At 41.5% G+C, this 19,023-nt stretch overlaps 1 protein-coding gene across 5 annotated transcripts in view; it reads right to left on the bottom strand.

The window, feature by feature from the left end:
• Nucleotides 1–19,023, bottom strand: part of LYN (LYN proto-oncogene, Src family tyrosine kinase) — a 117,134-nt gene that overhangs the window by 60,394 nt on the left and 37,717 nt on the right. For 3 of the 5 annotated variants that reach the window (XM_041769069.1, XM_041769071.1, XM_041769070.1), the window contains exon 2: nt 1,254–1,327. In XM_041769069.1, coding sequence (XP_041625003.1) covers nt 1,254–1,322 — 69 coding nt within the window. In that variant the 5' untranslated portion in view covers nt 1,323–1,327. Of the gene's footprint in view, nt 1–1,190; nt 1,328–19,023 lie in introns of all 5 variants that reach the window. The other 2 variants (XM_041769066.1, XM_041769068.1) reach the window with 1 other exon arrangement.

The following is a 19,023-nucleotide window of genomic DNA, read 5'->3' on the forward strand; positions in this document are numbered from 1 at the left end:
AGCCATACATTTTGAGTTTCATATATATAATTATAACATTAATTTATCTAACTAGAAACATTGTGTACAATAATAGCAATAACATATTCACTCTTCATCTTCACTTCTTTTATAGAAGGCCAACAGTGACTTCAAAATTTCAACAGTGGCATGAGACTTTGACATAGCTCATAGTGACAGGATAATCGGGAGTGGTGGGAAAGAGCTTGTAGAAGGCTTGGTAACAATAATATACTTCTCTAATGCCAAGGCCTTATATTTAAAACATGTCAGGCTGGAGACAACTTGAAAATTGTTAATAAAGGCATTGGGGCTAATTTGAAATAGGCTGCTTCCAGCTTAAATGCTTAGGAATTCTATAAAAATTCAGCTATAGGAATTTATACATATATAAATTCCTACATTTCCTATTTTATATATATATATATATATATATATGTATATATATATATAAAATAGATGGAAAGGACAAAAGATCTTAAATCTGAAATAAAGTGAATTTAACATACCAACTATTAAAAGCTCTTGTTTCTCTTCTCCATGAAACTGGAAAGTATTAGGTCTTTCTTTGCCCAGCATTTCCCAACTTCATTGAACAGCATATTACACATATAAAATTTCTGGTATAGATACTTTAATGTCCAAGGTCAGGGGACAGAATTAGCTGTGCATTTTTTTCAATCTTTTAATTCTCTATAATAAGTCATGACAACTTCCGAATCTGTACGGTTTGGAATTAACTGAAGAATGACAAGATATAGGATAAAATGTGATATGCCAAGGGGCATATTAGCACTTATTTTAGTTTCCAATTTGAATGCAGACCGTTGCATTTTGCTCCCAGACCACTGCGCTAATCTCACCACTTATCCTAAGTCACAGGAGTTCAGATAAATAGATTTATCTTTATATATAAAGAGTGGGTCTTTGCACCAGCAATATGAAAGATGATTTTCCTTACATATGAGAGGAGGATCAAAGGCCCTTTCTTGTGTAATAAGTGGCCTGGTTATCTCAAGAATGTCTACAAACTCTTTAAAGCATTAAGTTATAAAGCATATCAAAAATTATTTGAGGCCCAAGTGATGGATCTGATTTTTTGCATGCACACGTTACAGATTTGGCGTTTAAATTACGCAGCCATGCTTTGATCCTGCTGTGGGAATTCTCCCCTGAGACTATCTACTTACTGGCCTTTGCTGTTTATTGGACGTTGGATCTCTCACATAAATAGTTCGGTCAGTATTACGTACTGGTTGAGTCTTCAAATCTATTCCTTCGTCATTCAGATTGTCTTTCCTTTTTGATTTTATACATCCCATATTTCCTGTAGGAATATAAAAGCAACGACATCGTTTTACCATTTTAGAACTGGCTTCAAGCTAGCAAAATATCTCTATTAATAAAGAATCAAAAGAATACATTTTCCTTCTTTATTATAGATAGCTTCACAAACTCAAAGGTGAATACTGTTCACCTACCCATTTGCTTGTTCATTCATTCATTCATTCATTCATTCATTCAACAACGACTTCTTGAGCACCAATTCCTGCTCTAAAGAGGGTCATATTCTTGTGGCAGAGATTTGTGATTTAAAATTACATTACAGTGTGGCGAGTCAATGCCAGAGGACACACGGGACCTAGGAAAGGGCACCTAACTCAGACAAGTGGAAAGAAAGGTCACCAGGGGAAAGTCCTGAAGGAAATGCTCTGTGAGTCAAAATGGGAGGGATGCCAGTCACATGGCAAAGTCAGTAAGGGGATTCCAGGAAGAAGGAACTTCACATGCAAATACTGATCCTGAGATAGCCTGGCCGCTTCAGGGAACTAGTTCATTGTACCCCTTTGGGAACTGGTTCATCTTACTCTTTCAGGGAACAGGGTCAAGCTGATCCCTTCAGGGAACTAGTTCTACAATGAGAATGGAAAGGGAGGCACACCTTGTGTGCCAGGCTAGAGAGTTGGTTTTCTTACCTTGTCATTTCACCAGGACATAATGTGCGAGGTGAAGTGAGGGGTCTTGAGGCCCCAGAGGTGAGCATGATTATGAGCTGGATGGCACAGAACCTGGCTCTGATTGAACGTGGCTTGGGGCCTGGGAACATGGTGGTGGCCTTCACCAAGATTGGAAATAAAAGAGGAGAGACATGGGAGAGGCCATGCCAGGAAGTGCACCCAGATGATGAGATCCAGTGGGCTTCAAGGGAAGGTATGGGAGTGTGGAAACCAGGAGAGAGGGTGGAGCTAGTGGCACAAATGATGGCATCAGCAAGCCACGACCATGCACAATACTTTGGAAGAAGAACCGTGGACAGAAGGGACTCAGGCCTGACCAGTACGGAATGAATGACATCACCATGCTTCTGAATGCTAAACTCCTTTATTCATTTCTTCAATTAGTACTAGGATGTACAGAGAACTGTACCACACAAAGCACTCTGGAGACTAAAGAGATGATTTCAAAAATTGAAGTCAGATATGAATCTTGCCTCACAGCATCTGTACATTAAAAACAACAACAACAAAAAATCTGTTATGAGCTGCTTTAGAAGGTCCCATAGGGCAGTGGTTCCCAAAGCTGAAGGAACACCAGAATCATCAAACTCAACAGAACAGATTCCCTGGACACATTCCAGGAAATTCCTTGCAGTCCAGTAGAGGGCCCCAGGGCGGGAGGGAGGGGGGAGGGAGGCAAGGAGGGCTGGGGGGACAGTAATCTGGAATTCGGAAACACTGCCATTTGGGGACCACTGCCTAGAACTTTAGAGGAGGGAAAGACGATTCGGAGTTTGGGGGAGGAAGTGGTGGGAATCAGGAAATAACTCCCAGGGGAGGAATTGTTCTAAGCAATCTCAAGATCTCTGAACTGTCAAACTGTCATCCACAGGGCACCGCAGCCACAGCTCATCTCTGCAGCTTGTCCTGCAGGCTTCTGGTTGGCTGCTACCTTCAACTTGTTTTATCATCTCATTTTGGATATATGAAGCCTCTAAAGGACAGTCACACCTCTTCCTGAAACTAGTGAGGTGCAGTTCCCAAAATAAAGGGGAAGCAAGTACTTCTTTGATTCAAAACAGCCCCCTTTTTATAATATGCTAAAGTTTCTGCAATGGAGGAGGGTTTTTTAATTGACCTGTAAATAAGCAAGAGAGGTTTTACAGGTGATAAGTAAATAGGCAAGTTCTTTTTCACCAGTCTTAACTTCCGCTCCCTCCCCAAAAGCTGTGTTTCACTGATCGTCCACAAAGATGCTACACAAGGAGGGAATATGGACCTGGATGAGGCCTCACAGTGCCCACTGCTGAGCACGCAGCTAGGTCGAGGGGGAGGCCCTGGAGGGTCCTCTCCTCCACCCCTCACTCCTTGAGGCAACCTGCTTCCCCCTCGCTCTGACCGCACCCCCACCCCCACCCCCACCCCCACCGAGCCTCTGGCTGCTTGCACTCCCACTGCCTGGCCAGCTGCCCCACTCCGTATCTCTCTTTGTCTCTGTCTGGCTTTCTCTCCCCATGTCTCTGCATCTGCTTGTCTCTCTCTCCTGCTTTCCTTCTCACTGTCTCTCTGTCTCTCTCTCCTACCCTCTCCAGATCTAGACACAATGTTACCTGCCCAGACTGGTCTTCACTAATGATCCTACTGGAAAGATCACCCCTCTGCCCATTCCTCAGGCTTTACACTCTTCTTTTTCTAACTGTGACTGACATCCCATTACATACTGGTTAATTCATGGTCAGCCCCCACCAGAATTGAGGCAGAAGGGGAGCTCCCAACCTGTTTCTTTCTTTTTAAGATTTTATTTATTTATTGGACAGAGAGAGAGCAGAAGCAGAGGGAGAAGCAGAGGGAGAGGGAGAAGCAGGCTCTCCACTGATCAGGGAGCCCAATGGGGGCTCACTCTCAGGACCCTGGGATCGTGACCTGAGCCAAAGGCAGATGCTTAACTGACTGAGCCACCCGAGTGCCCATCCCAGCCTGTTTCTTCAGGGCAGTATTCCCAGCAGCCTCAGGCAGCTACACAGTGTCTGTGCAGAACAGGTATGCAGAGAATAAGCGCTGCAAGAATGAATGGATGGAGCAGCTCTGGCTGCTACCGGTTGCCTTTTTTTTTTTTTTTTTTTTTACCGTCTGCCTTTGTACATGCTCATCGTGACTCCCCTTCAAAAGGCGGATGAGAAAAAGGAAAGGAGGTGAAATCCACCTCAGTTGTTTTAAAAGACACAGAAACCTCTATAAGAACAGAGGTTAGAGGAACAAAATGATCAGGAAAATCCATAATGTGTAACTAGTTTGCATACTTTGAAAAGCACAGCGGGTAGAGGGTGATGTCCGAACGATTCCATGTTAAGAGACTAAAGAAACACAATGGGTGAACCTTGAATAAATCCTGGATGGGGGGCAGGGGTGGAGGAGGACACAGTTGGGATAACTGGGGAAATCTGAATATGTTTGAACATAACATTAGGGAGTTGTTGGATTTCATAGGTGATATGATGACAACACTGTGGTTATGCAAAAGAATGTCTACATCCTAGGTTATGGGTACACATGTATGCAGGGATGGAGTCTCATGTGTCTGCAAGCTATACCACTTTGGCCAATATGAGAAAGAGAAGGGAGTGGGGAGACAAATGTGGCATAACATTAAAAAATCAGTGAATCTAGGTGAGGACAGACAGTCAATTTTTTTTCCCTGTGGCTTTGTTATTTTCAAAACAAAAAGTTGGAGGAAAGAGAAAATAAGGGGATATTATATTACTTTTTTTCATAAAATTGTTCAAAATATTAGAAACCCCTGCAGAGGTGTGTGTGTATGTGTGTGTGTGTGTGTGTGTGTGTGTGTGCGCACATGCACACGCACACAGGGGATGCATTCAGAAAAATACTTTAAGGGGTATTGTTTCTATATCATGCCAAGTAGTGCAGACTTGATTTCAGCAGGAAGCCATGGAAAGTTTTTTTTTTTTTTTTACAGGGAAACAATCTGATGAGACTACTCCTTCCCAGAGAGAACCCTGTAGGAACAAGGGTGAGGAGAAGAGAGCTGAAGAGGGAACATCTGTGACCCACACCTCTGAGGGCATCCGGACAAAGAGACCATGGTGACTGTCCAAGGGCAGTGGCTCTGGGAAGAAAGATGAAGGAGGGAAATAGAAGGCAGGTGGATGTGTGAGGGGTGGTGACAGTCCAAAGACGATAATTTCTTGATGCTTATTTCATAATTTCCCCTCCCCCATCACCAGGGATAATGGAGAATCAGTGCATGGGCCACAGATGGAAACAACTGCAATAGTGCTCCACATGGAGATACCATCCTTGGTCCTTCAGGCCGAGCTGCCCACCCAGCAGGAGCTTTGTGTTGGGGCCAGTCTGGCAAGAAAGCTCAGAGAGCTCCTTGTTGTGATATGGGGATGAACTCACACCGGTCTTACAAATTCCTTATGCCATGGGAAGATGACAGAAAGACAGAAGATACAGTGAACCCCCAATAAAAACTGAGAAAGTGACATGAGCCACACTTTACAATGACTCACATCTTAGGATTTTTTAATTAAACATTTATGATTTTCTAAGCATCTCATTTACTGCTTGAAGGAACCCTATGACACAGGTGTTATTAACCCATACACTGAGAGGTCGTATAACCAGTTCCAAAGGCACAGCACTGGGGAATGCTGGTGCTGGGACTCACACATACACTTTTTTAGCTGAAAGTCCATGCTCTGCTATTTTGCCATTAGATGGCTATCTTGAAACTTGTGCTTTATCTACCTCCTAATGATGCTGAATGGATTATTTTTATAGCCTGCTTCTTTCTCCAAAGGACTTGAAATGCTTTCACAAAAAAGACAATAATGAGTTTTTAAAAATGAAAACAGAAAAGCTGAGCCAAGGAAAAGAGGAGAATGCAGATGTGGCAACATGGTAGGTACCAGATTTGCTATAGCAGGTTTCCTGGCAGGAAGAGCAAGAGTGCGGGGTGAGTGACGGTGCTTTCACAAAGGGAAGAGGAAGTAGACTGGGCTAGTCACAGGAGGGAAGGCCCCAGCACAGATGCTAAGGTTTCTAATGATGGTCTTTACATTAGATCTTATGGGTGATGTAGTTGGCAATATTTTCATTTTTTTTTAAAGCAGTAAATGAAGGCACAATTTCATATGTGGAGATTTAATAATGATAGTAACTGGGGGGGGGTTGACATGCAAATACAGCCCTGGGATACTCATCACATGAGCTTGACTACATGGTCTCAAGAGACACAAACAGCTGGGCAACCACTGCTCACAAACGGGCATCCGCCCCCACATCCAGGAAATGGGAGGTGGGTAACTTTTCTTTCCAAAAATGTCTGTCTGTCACTGGAACAAATACCACTGGCTGGCTTATCCTTACTTAAGGGCCTTAGAACACCAACATTCTTTAAAAAAAAAAAAATTTTTGGAGAAAAGACTAAGTATGAGCCCTCATTCATCACCCTGCCACCTGTGGTCAGATCCAATAATGCCTTACAATTATCCATGTATTCAACAAAGAAGCAACAGTCTACTTGGAATTCTACTTTTGGGGATCAGATTTGTTCCTTTTTTCCCCTCTAGCTTAATGCAGTTATAACTGACACATGACTCTGTGTGAATTTAAGGTACATAACATAATGATTTCATATACTACATATTATGAAATGATGACCACAATACAGTTAGCTAACACATACATCACTTCCCATGGTGGTCAGGTGTAGTTTGTTTTTATGATAAGGACTTTTAGAGGATTTGTTCCTGAGATACACTTGAATAGGGCTCAAGGATGTTCATATGATTGTTTTGTGTATTATACAGAAAGATCATCTAGACATCCATCAATTGGAGAAAATTCATTAAATTGGATCAAACTGATGTATTCTGAGAGTAGGGTGAATTAAAAGAGATTTGCTTAATTTGGGCATTCTTGATCACCAATCATTATTGATTGATTGACATACATAGTTATGCACATGTATCCTTACGAAAGGGTATCTACATATCCACAGAGAAAGAGTCTGCGAGGATACCCACCACCATGTTAGTTAGGTTCTAAAGGCCACTTGTAAGGTAAAAGATCCTATACAGAAATTTTCTCTTAGAAATTCCTAAGGAAGATACTAAAATTTACAAGATATTTTGGAGTAAGGACTGTAGAGTTGGCTTGCTGACCTCAAATCCTGAGTTCATCAATCATTAACTGTGTGATCTTGGGCAAGTTGCCAAACCTCTCTGTCCTTCAGCATCCTTCTGAAAAATGGAGATGACTTTATCTGGCTCAATGTATTGTTACAGTGATTAAATCCATTAAATTATGGATATTTGTAAAGTGCTTAGAAGTATGCTTAAAACAGCACACAGTAAGAGCTAAATGTATGTGCGTTAAAGACATAAATAAATGCCATCTAAATGCTAGTTTTCCCTCCAAAAGTGCGAGAGAAACACTCCCGTTGATGAGAAGCACAGCACAACCCCCCAGCCCCACCCCAAAGAGGGAATAATAGGAGCACATCCCCTGTCCCACCTGCAAGGTGGCACCCAGGCTACTGAGATCATATAAATGAATGCACATTTTCTTCCTCCCCCCACCTCCTCTATTTTGGGCAAGCACCTTATATGCTACACCAACTCTGCTGTATACTTTGGTATTCCTGGATGACCTGAATGTGAATGTATGCATTACTCGGTAATTAAGGAGTGGGGAAGGAAGCTGTTCGGTGAGAGAGGTTCTTAAGTTTGCACCTTACATATGTTTTTGATAATATTTTGTTTGTCATAGATTTCCTAAGCTTAAAAGGTAAGTTTATGGGGTACCTCCCATATATTATATTTCAACCTATACTTTTCAACGTGTAGTTCAAGTCCATACAAATCACCTCCCTGACTGCTACATAAAAATCTTGAAATCACTAATTTCTTGTATTATCAGATCTCAGTGAGACGAAAAGTAGGAAACTAGATGCCACTTCCCCCTATGAAAGCTGAATCCATGTTTTAACAATTCCATGCAATCTTAGATCTTAACATTTAAAAACAAAGTTACTAGAATTTAACCCCTCAGAACCTCAGTTTCTAGCCTTTACAAAAGAAACTGTGGTGGTATCACGTTTTGTTTTTACTATGATTCGTAAATTTTCTCTCTTTATTCTAGCAGCCACCAAAAAGAAACTAAAAACTTTTGGCAGGGGTGTTAAACTTCACCACCACTTCCCCAACTGACTGCTTTCATTTGCCCTGAGTATTCCCAGTAGCTCTGAAATCTTCCTGCTATGTTATCGACCACTTGCCTGACCTTGCAATATGAAGCGGTCATCCTGGAGTTACTAGAAATGCCTATGGGGGTAGGGAAGAAAGAGAAGAACATGTAATTACCTACTTTGCACCTGGCATTGCCCAGACAAGGAAAGCAAAGCCCTGATGTGAATTTGTGCCAGGTTATCAAAGGTCTTAGTAAAAGTGGAGCTTGGGCCATAGGATTCAGAGCTGCACTTTACCCACCCAAGCCCTTGCTGCCTCTCTGGGGAGTGAGTTTTATCTCTAAAATAGTGAGTTTATCAAAAAGAGACCAAGAGAAAGGAAGTCCCAAGGACTAAAGGATGGGTGGTAACCAGTAACCATCCCAAACAAAAGTGATCTTGAGCTTCCAAAATTGGCTGGGTTTGGTTCAAGGGTCATTCATAGGAATGAATCCCTAAAATAATGTCCTCCATGCCTCACGCTTGCATTCCAGGACCAGTAATTTAACTCAAGAGCCTTACTTTGGGAGCCCAAATCAAAGCCTTTTTGACACACTTTGATTGTTTTCCTTCTCACTTTACTTTCATGAATGAGACATCAGAGATGTTTTCAGAGAAACAAAGTCTAGGAAAGAGTTGTCATGTTTTCTTCAACCTACCAGAGAGCAAATGGGTCAGAGAAGCCTCAGAGGTAGGTTCAGACCAGCAGAGGAGAAAGCTCCAGAACCAAACTCACAATCAACTCCATCAGTTCCTACCTTAAGCAGCTTTCTTTTTTTTTTTCTTTTTTCTTTTTTTGCCAACTTTCCTAAATTCTTTTTGAAAAAGATAGAATTGAAAAAGGTATAGCCAGGGATCCCTGGGTAGCTCAGCGGTTTAGTGCCTGTCTTTGGCCCAGGGCACGATCCTGGAGTCCTGGGATCGAGTCCCACGTCGGGGTCCCGGCATGGAGCCTGCTTCTCCCTCCTCCTGTGTCTCTGCCTCTCTCTCTCTCTCTCTCTCTTTCTCTATGTCTATCATGAATAAATAAATAAATAAATAAATAAATAAATAAATAAATAAATAAATCTTAAAAAAAAAAAAAAAGAAAGAAAGAAAGAAAAAGGTATAGCCAGACTCTCTTTACTTAAACAACTAAGATTTCTCTCCTTTGTGTGTCATGATAATTTTCGAACCTTCTCGGTATTTTTTCTTGTATGAAGTCTCCCAGAAAACCATTGTTGGCACAGTTAGTAAGCTGGTAACCCAGGTTCACCTGGGTCCAGACCCTGGCATTGACCAGCCTCTAATATGAGGTCCCTAAGGATTAAATACCACATGTAGTGGGAACAGTGTCTTGGAGCAATTAAGTCAATGTCATTTTGGTATCTGGCAATCCCAGCTCCTGGTGTTCCTCTGGGTTCCATATTAAGAGCAAATCCTTGACAACTCAGATCACAGGGCTGCTCTAGGATGTGGATTATCATCTCCAGTCTGTGACGAAGGTTGCCCCCACCCCCAGAAGGGAGGGCGGTGTGCTTTACAAGCACTTCTTGAGTTATAGAAGGTGAGAAAAAGGAGCCTGAAAGAAGCATTACGAAGAGTAAGAGTGGGGTAGAACATGTGCCCAAGGGGGCCACCCCCTACCCACTTTTACCATTAAGGGCCAACTGGGAAAGGCAATGGATGGGGTGGGAAGTGGCTTTTAGAACATCTAGTAGTTTGGGGCACCTGGGTGGCTCAGTGGTTGAGTGTCTGCCTTTGGCTCAGGTCGTGATCTCCGGGGTCCTGGGATCGAGTCCCACATTAGGTTCCCCGCAGGGAACCTGCTTCTCCCTCTGCCTGTGTCTCTGCTTCTTTCTGTGTGTCTCTCATGAATAAATAAGTAAAATCTTAAAAAAAAAAAAAAAACACCTAGTAGTTTTATGTCTGTACACTTAGAGCCAGCCTGGAGGAGTTGGTAGGTCTGGAATATTTGCTGCCTCCCTCTTTGCTTCCCACCTCAAACGGGGTGAATGAAGCACACAGGGAGGCTGTCAGCCTGTTGAAGCTATAAGGGGATCTGGAATTTTCCAAGTATCCTGATGTGATCCACTCTCCACAATCAGCAGTGCCCAGTCATATGTCAGCAGACATACAAAGACCATGAAGAGAATCTGTGGCTTTTTTTTCTCCCAAAATAGCACAACAGAAATGCTGTATTGACTTAAGAACTTACTAATCTTAGAAGGGAGCAGGAGAAGAAACGTGAAGGTCGAAGATCCTATCTTGAAGTGGCAGCACGATGGGGAAAAAAAAAAAACCCAAAAACCTAAATTGGAAAAAATTCAAACCCTGCTGGTAAACTTAAGCTTGCTTTACTACCTACTGCTATTCAGAGGGATGAAGAGAGATAATTAAAGAATGTAAAGTCTTTTTTTCTCATTGTTTTTGCACAGCCAGATTGCAGTGTGTATATTCTGCAAGCAAAATGCACACAACATTCAGAGGATTCTGGAATTACATAGTGATGATGGTTTTACAACCTTGGGAGTCTACTAAAACTCACTGAATTGTACACTTTAAAAGGGTGAATTTTTAAATAGATTTTATTTATTTTAAAGATTTTATTTATTTATTCATGAGAGACACAGAGAGAAAGAGAGAGAGGCAGAGACACAGGCAGAGGGAGAAGCAGGTTCTTTGCAGGGAACCTGATGTGGGACTCGATTCTAGAACTCCAGGATCACGCCCTGGGGGTGAAGGCAAACACTCAACCGCTGAGCCACCCAGGCATCCCTAAAGATTTTATTTATTTATTCATGAAGGACACACAGAGAGAGGCAGAGACATAGGCAGAGGGAGAAGTAGGCTCCTGGTGGGGAGTCCGATGCGGGACTCCATCCAGGGACCTTGGGATCACGACCTGAGCTGAAGGCAGACACTCAACCACTGAGCCACCCAGGCGTCCCTCCCTAAAAGGGTGAATTTGTGGTATGTATCAATAAAAAATTAATTCAAAAATATGCTCCCTCTTACCCCCAAGGGAGATTCAGTGAGGTATGGCTGGCTTCCTCTTCATTCAATTTTCTTGATGTTTCTGTGATCTGATCTGATCAGATGAATCTGACACATTTGAATTTACCTTATGTTTGCCAATGTCCTTATCTGGTTTGAAAGCATTTTTCTTTTTATTATATGCTGTGATACGCACAGCAACAGTAAGATCCAGCTGTAACATGAATGCATAGCACAAATAATGTTAAGCTGATACTGAGATATTCTGAAATAATGATGCACAGAAAGAGCAAATTGACTGCGTGTATCAGCACTTTAATAAGCCAACACAGTTTTAGTCACGGGATTTATTACAGTGAGTCCAGAAAAGACAATTAAAGAGGTAGGTGAGGATTCAAAAACCTGAACGTTTGGAATCTAGAGCAGGTACGCTGAAGGGGAATTGGACTCCTGCCTGGAAGAGGGCAGCGGATAACGACAAGTGCAGCAAATTAGGCCTCGGGAAGCAGGGCTGCAAGGTCCAGCCGTGACAGACCTGTAATTATGGACAAAACCACTTTCTTCTCTGGGCTCTAATTTCCTCACCATGAAATGAAATGGTTGAGCCTGGCATGAGAGAGTAAATGATACTATCTTTACCTTGACAATTCGCATTAAAGTCCTTTAAGATGTGTGTGCTTCTTAGCATCCCACTCGTAGCAATACGTTGTTTCTATGAAAACAACTGGTCAGTTACACAAAGCTCTGTAAAAAAGGGTATTTATTGTGCAGCTGTTTGTTGTGGGGCAGCTTACTTTTACGACCGTGTATTAGTTGAAGTGGCTTTAATAGCTTAAGGGAATAAGGATTTTTATCAAAAGTAATTGTTTTAAAGCTTTTGAAAGTTTGTATTAATGGCTTTTAAGAAATGTTCTTTTTTTTTTTTTTTTAAAGCAGGGAGGGACAGAGGGAGAGGGAGTGAGAATCTTTTTTTTTTTTTTAAAGATTTTATTTATTCATGACACAGAGAGAGAGAGAGAGAGAGAGAGGCAGAGACACAGGAAGAGGGAGAAGCAGGCTCCATGCAGGGAGCCCAATGTGGGACTCGATCCTGGGACTCCAGGATCACGCCCTGGGCCGAAGGCAGCGCTAAACCGCTGAGCCACCTGGGCTGCTGGGAAGTGAGAATCTTAAGCAGGCTCCATGCCCAGTGCAGGGTCTCACATGGGGCATTCAAAAAGATATATGCACCCTATATTTATTGCTTCATTATTTACAATAGCCAAGATATGGAAGCAAATGAAATGTCCATCAGTGGATGAATAGATGAAGAAGTGGTACACACACACATACATACACACACACACACAGAGGAATGTTAGCCATAAAAAGGAATGAGATCTCGCCATTTGCAACAGCATAGACGGACCTAGAGTGTATTATATTGAGTGAAATAGTAAGTCGGACAGAGCAAGACAAAGACCGTATGACTTCACTTATATCTAGAATCTAAAAAATGAATGAACAAACAGATATAGACTCATAAAACTGGTGGTTACCAGAGGAGAGTGGGAAGGGAGATAGGCAAAACAGGTGAAAAACATTAAAAGTTACAAAATTCCAACCATAAAGTGAATAAGGAAAATAGGCTAAATAAATAAACAAATAAATAAATAAAGTGAATAAGTCATGGGGATGAAAAGTACAGCATTGGAAATACAATAAACAAGAGAATCTGAACCCATGGCCTAAGATCTTTCAAATATTGATAATCCGTGGAAGTAAAGAATTTGGAGAGGCTGCAGCTGGAGTCATTGTCTTTGCTAAGAATTTAAACAGAAATAAATTGTCAATCATAAAGATTCTTAACAGACATAAGGAAATCGGCCCAACATCCAGGAGATGCACCTAAGTAGGCTCTGAAAAGACAGCAAGGGCTCTGTCAAGTGTCTCAAGAGGTGACAGCCACTCAGGCCATGTGAACATAAGAGGCAGTGGCCCCTTGTCTTGGACACCTAGCAAAGTTGGAAGGACTCAGGGAAGGAAGGTGGAGGTGGAAGAAAGTGGCTATGCAAAGGTCCTGTGCTGGAATGAGGCGAGGGGCAGAAAAGGATCTGGTATGGCTGATGGGAAGCAAGCAAGCAAGGGGCTGAGAGGGAAGAGGGAAGCCCGGGGTCTTGACACTCTTATGTTCAGTGTGCTGATGACAAACATGCCAGAGATGGGTGACATTCCCCTGGATCAATGTACAGCAAGAAGCCTCACTTACATGGCTGATCCCAATTTGCATAACTCTTAATTGAGCAATTTCACACAGAGGAAGACAACAGAAGATTGCTGAAACAATGGGGTTTTTTGGTTTTGTTTCTCTTAACAATAAAAGGGAACACACTGAAAACGAGATGAGCTCATGGAAACTTATGTATCACAGAAGCTTATGTATCAAATGTGTCATTTAAAGGACCAGAAGAGGAAATGAAAAGCAGAGTTTGAATTATGTATGTACCACCAACCAAGAAGAGTAATAAACATCAACTGTGTGTACAGCGTCAGATCTTTGCGATCAAGAATGCAGCCACATAGATTCATAAATATATAAAACTATGTATTTATATTCCACTTTAAGGGTTAAGACAGCTTTACATAGTGCATACAACATAATGCAGACTACTATGGAATCAGAAAAAAGTGAAATTAAGCCCAAGACAGCTAAAGGAAGCTGAATGTTATAGCACACTGTAAGTTTTGGCACAATTGTTAGATATAGGCTGTAAATCTACAAAAACATAGGTTTTCTAGAGGTTAAGGCAAAAAGGAAAACATGCCACAGATATAAATAAGTCAGCTATTCTACAACAGAATTTCTCAACCTCAGCACTACTGACATTTCAAACTCCCCAATATTATTTGTTGTGGGGGCTGTCCTGTGCATTGTAGGGTAGTTCGCGGCCTCCTTGGCTTCCACCCAAGGAGCTAGTAACACATCCCACCTCCTTCTCCCCCACCTCCTCATGAGTCGTGATAACCAAAAATGTCTCCAGATGCTGCCAAATGTCCCCTGATGAAAGTTACATGGCAGGAAATCAGATGTTTTAATTACTAGCAATGACCTTAAATATATTTTCTGTTACAGACTTGGGTAGAACAAAATGCTTTGTTAGTCAACAGTTGCAAGACAGGTTTAGTAGCCCATCGTGAAACTGAAGGGTCAGAGGCAGAAATCTTGTGCAGTAGATGTCTGCCAGAGGCCTGCCCACAGAAATAGGTAGACTCACAAAGACATACATACAGATCTGGTCTGTTGGAACTGACCCAGAAACTTTTTTAAAAAAGATTTTATTTATTTATTTGACAAAGAGAGCACAAGCAGGGGGAAAGGTAAAAGCAGGTTCCCTGCTGAGCAAGGAGCCTGATGCTGGGCTCCATCCCAGGACCCCTGAGCCGAAGGCAGACGCCTAACCTAGTGAGCCGCCAAGGAGGCCTGACCCAGAAACTTTTTCTGAGAAAATCAACAGCCTGACTCTATACTTCAATATAAACTAGTCTCATGAGATAAAACTAGAAGAAACAGTAAAAATGATCTATTCCACCCATTCCCCTCTAATGAAAATGTGTTTTATCTTCACTGATTTAACACAAAAATTCACTTAAAAGTTTATTGTAAACAGAATAGAGAACCTGGAAATAGACATACAGAAATATGGTCAACTGGTGTTTGACAGAGGAACATATACAATTCAGTGGAGAAATGACAGTCTTTTCAACAAATGGCATTGAACAACTCAACACCTGCATGAAAAGAATTTGATCTGGACCCAGATCCTACATCTTTTATAATAATTAGCTCAAAATGAATAACAGAACTAAATGTAAAATGCAAAAGCCTCACACTCCTAGAGATAACACAGGAAAAAATCTAGATGACCTTGGGTTTGATGATGACGTTTAGATATAACACCAAAGCATATTCCATGAAAAAAAATTAGTAAGTTGGATTTGGTTAAAATTTAAAACTTCTAAAAAAAAAATTTAAAACTTCTGCTCTGTGGAAGATTCTTAAGGAAACAAAAAGACAAGCTATAGACTGGGAGAAAATCTCTGCAAAACACAAATGAAGAACTGGTAGCCAAAAGATAACAAAGACTTTAAAATCAGTAACAAGAAAACAAAGAATCCAATCTAAAAATGTGCAAAAGATCTGAATAGACACCACTGAAGAAGATATACAGATGGCAAATAAGCATATGAAAGGTTGCTAAACACCACACATCATGAAGGAATTGCAAATTAAAACAATAATGATATATAGCACCACAGACCTATTCAAATGGCAAAAATCCAAAACACTGATAACACCAAATGCTGTTGAAGACATAGAGCGACAGAACTCTCCTTCACTGCTGGGGGAGCTTAAAAATGGTACCACCACTTTGGAAGAAAGCTTGACAGTGTCTTACAAAACTAAGTTTTCTCTCAATACAATTCAGTAAGTGTACTTTTTTTTTTTTTTAAGATTTTACTTATTTATTCACGAGAGACACATAGAGGCAGAGACATAGGCAGAGGGAGAGACAGTCTCCCCATGGGGAGCCCGATGTGGGACTCGATCCCAGGTCTCTGGGATCGTGCTCTGACCTGAAGGCAAACACTCAACTGCTGAGCCACCACCCAGTCATTCCTCGGCCACTGAGCCACCCAGGTGCCCCAGTAATTGTACTTCTTAGAGTTTACTGAAACGAATTGAAAACTTAAGTTCACACAAAAACTGTACATGAATGTTTATAGCAACTTTATTCATGACTGCCAAAACTGGGAAGCAGTCAAGAAGTACTTCCCTAGGAGCATGGACAAAGAAATGATGGTACATCCATACAGAAAATATTATTCATAAATAAGAAGAAATGAGCCATCAAACTACAAAAAGACAAGGAGAAGAAGTAAGTAAAGGCATACTGCTCAAGGAGGGAAGCCCACCTGAAAAAGCTACTACTGCAATGATTGCAACTACATAACATTCTGGAAAAGGTAAAACAGCACTGTTCACAGGAAACAGTAAGGAGATCAGCGCTTACCAATAATTTAGGGGGTGGAAGGGATAAATAGGTGGAGCACAGGGGATTTTTTTAGGGCTGTGAACCATTCTACACAATACTGTAATGATGGATACGTGTCATGATATATTCCTTAAAATCCACAGAATGCATAACACAGAGTGACCCCTAATAAAAACTGGACTTTCATTAGTAATAATGTACCAATATTGTCTCATCAGTTGTAACAAATGTACCATACTGATGCAAGATGCTAATAATTTGGGGAAGCTGGGGGGTAGTGAGTAATGTATGGGAAACTCTCTGTACTTTCCAATCAATAAGCCACTCTGTAAACTTAAAACTGCCCTAAAAAAATAATCTATTAATTTGTTAAGTATATTGTGACAGAATAGGTACCATATACTTTGAGTCCTTATTTCAGAAAACAAAGCCTCAATTTTGAACATATTTCTGTTGAGAAAATTTGCATACATCCATATGCCATGCTCCTTCTGAACACTCCCAAGGTTTTCAATTATCAAGGGCAGGCAGTTACCTGTCTTAAAAACTATGGAGTAAAATACAATAGAATTTCATTAAATCTTCTTAGCTGAATTCCTAAACTTCTAAATCATTAGGTTGGGAAAATACTGGTAAAAGATGGGAGCTCTATTAATGTTTCAAAATAAAGCCATAAATCCTAACAATAGGCCTATATGGCCATTTATCATAAATGAAAGGGGAAACTGAGTTAGGCTTATAAAAATGGCAAGGCAAAGTACATGTGATAATGTAGACCTGAGTTTACACATATACATTTGCACAGTGAACAGGATTTTATCAGCAATTAGTAATCCTGCAGAACCGCCACCATCAACTGCAGTTCAGTAAGTCAAACAAGTAAAGATAGGCCAGGAGTAGGTGTGTAAAGGATGTGGTCCGTGTAAGAGACTATTGTAAAGCCACTGAAATCGAGGACAAGAAAGTGGTTGGAACTAGTGAGTAAAAGTAGATGGGGGACAATAAGAAGCTGGGGTAGGAGTCTTGTTTTGTTTTTAACTTTTTTTTTTTAACTTTTATTTATTTGTGATAGTCACACAGAGAGAGAGAGAGGGGGCAGAGACATAGGCAGAGGGAGAAGCAGGCTCCATGCACCGGGAGCCCGACGTGGGATTTGATCCCGGGTCTCCAGGATCGCGCCCTGGGCCAAAGGCAGGCGCTAAACCGCTGCGCCACCCAGGGATCCCCGGTAGGAGTCTTGTTAAAGCTTGTTAGCTGTTTTGGTTTTTAAGTTACATGCAAGTAGCACCTTGATGGTGATTAAGAATTTTTTTAAGGATAGCTAAAAGAATAATGTACCTGAATTTTTAAAAAAATATTTATAATGTAACTTTTAAAAAAAAAGCAAGATCAGTTTTATATACATTATGATCACATATATAGTTTGGAAAGGAATTTTAAATTCAAATTCAAATAGAAATAAAAACACTTTTATCCTTCTATGGTGGGTCAGTTTTTATTCTTCTCCTTCTCCATTGACAAAATGTCTACCAAAAGCTACAGTGTTGGGGTGCCTGAGTGGCACAGTCGGTTAAGCATCTGACTTTTCTTTTTAGGATTTTTATTTAATTATTTGACAGAGAGAGAGAGAGAGGCCGAGAGAGCACAAGCAGGGGGAGTAACAGAGGGAGAGGGAAAAGCAGGCTCTCCATTGAGTAGGGAGCTCAATGAGAGGCTTTATCCAGGCCTCTGGAATCACGCCCTGAGCCAAAGGCAGCTGCTTAACTGGCTGAGCCACCCAGGCACCCCAGCATCTGACTCTTGATTTCAGCTCAGGCAAGTGGTGATCTCAGGGTCATGGGATCGAGCCCCTAGTCAGGCTCGGCGCTCACTGGGGAGTCTGCTTAGGAGTCTCTTTCTCTCTCTCCCTCTACTCCTCCCCAACCACCACTCTCATGTGTGTTCTCTCTGTAAAATAAATGAACAAAAATCTTTTAAAAAGCACTACAGTGTTTTACCTTTAAAAAAACATGACTGTAAAGTTAAAAATCAAACATGGTGAGGGGTGCCTGGATGGCTTTGTTAAGCATCTGCCTTCAGCGCTGGTCATGATTCCACAGTCTTGGGATTGAGTCCCACATAGGACTCCCTGTTCCCTCTCTCTCTCTCTCTCTTATTTTCTCTCAAATAAATAAAATCTTAAAAAAAAATCAGATACAGTGAGCCACTTATTTATCCTAGTTATCTCCACCCAGAGTAACCTCTGGGATTTCCTCATTATCTGGGAGACACGCAAAACCCGTATGGCATTCTGTCCTGCTGCCATGCCTTGATGTCAGCCCGCCTCAGTTTCCTCAGACAGGAAGGGACTGGTCACGGCACTCATCCTCATGGGGTTGTGGGGGACATTCAATGTATTCAAGAGAGATGAAGGTATGGGAAGCCCGTCTCCCCCGTGGCCTGGCACCCATGTGAGCTTGTGGTCAATAAAGTATGATGGTTAAAAAACCAGGCAATGATTCTAACCCAGAAGGCCTGAGGTCACAGGGCCATGATTTGACTCACAAAAGATGTGAGGAAGAAGGAGCACTGGAAACAATTCTTTGGACTAAGCTTAAAGACAAATAGTGACTTATCAAGTGTGGTGTAAGATACCAGAAGTGGACTTGAGAGATTCACGCCAGGAGTCCACAAGAAAAAGAGAGGAAATGAGGCCATGGCTGGTCCAGAGTTACTTCTGGCCAAGAAGTGTCAGAAGGGTGAGGAAAAGAAAAAGCAGCAG

Source organism: Vulpes lagopus, chromosome 9 (assembly GCF_018345385.1).
Source record: "Vulpes lagopus strain Blue_001 chromosome 9, ASM1834538v1, whole genome shotgun sequence".
In the NCBI taxonomy this organism is placed as follows: Eukaryota; Metazoa; Chordata; class Mammalia; order Carnivora; family Canidae; genus Vulpes; species Vulpes lagopus.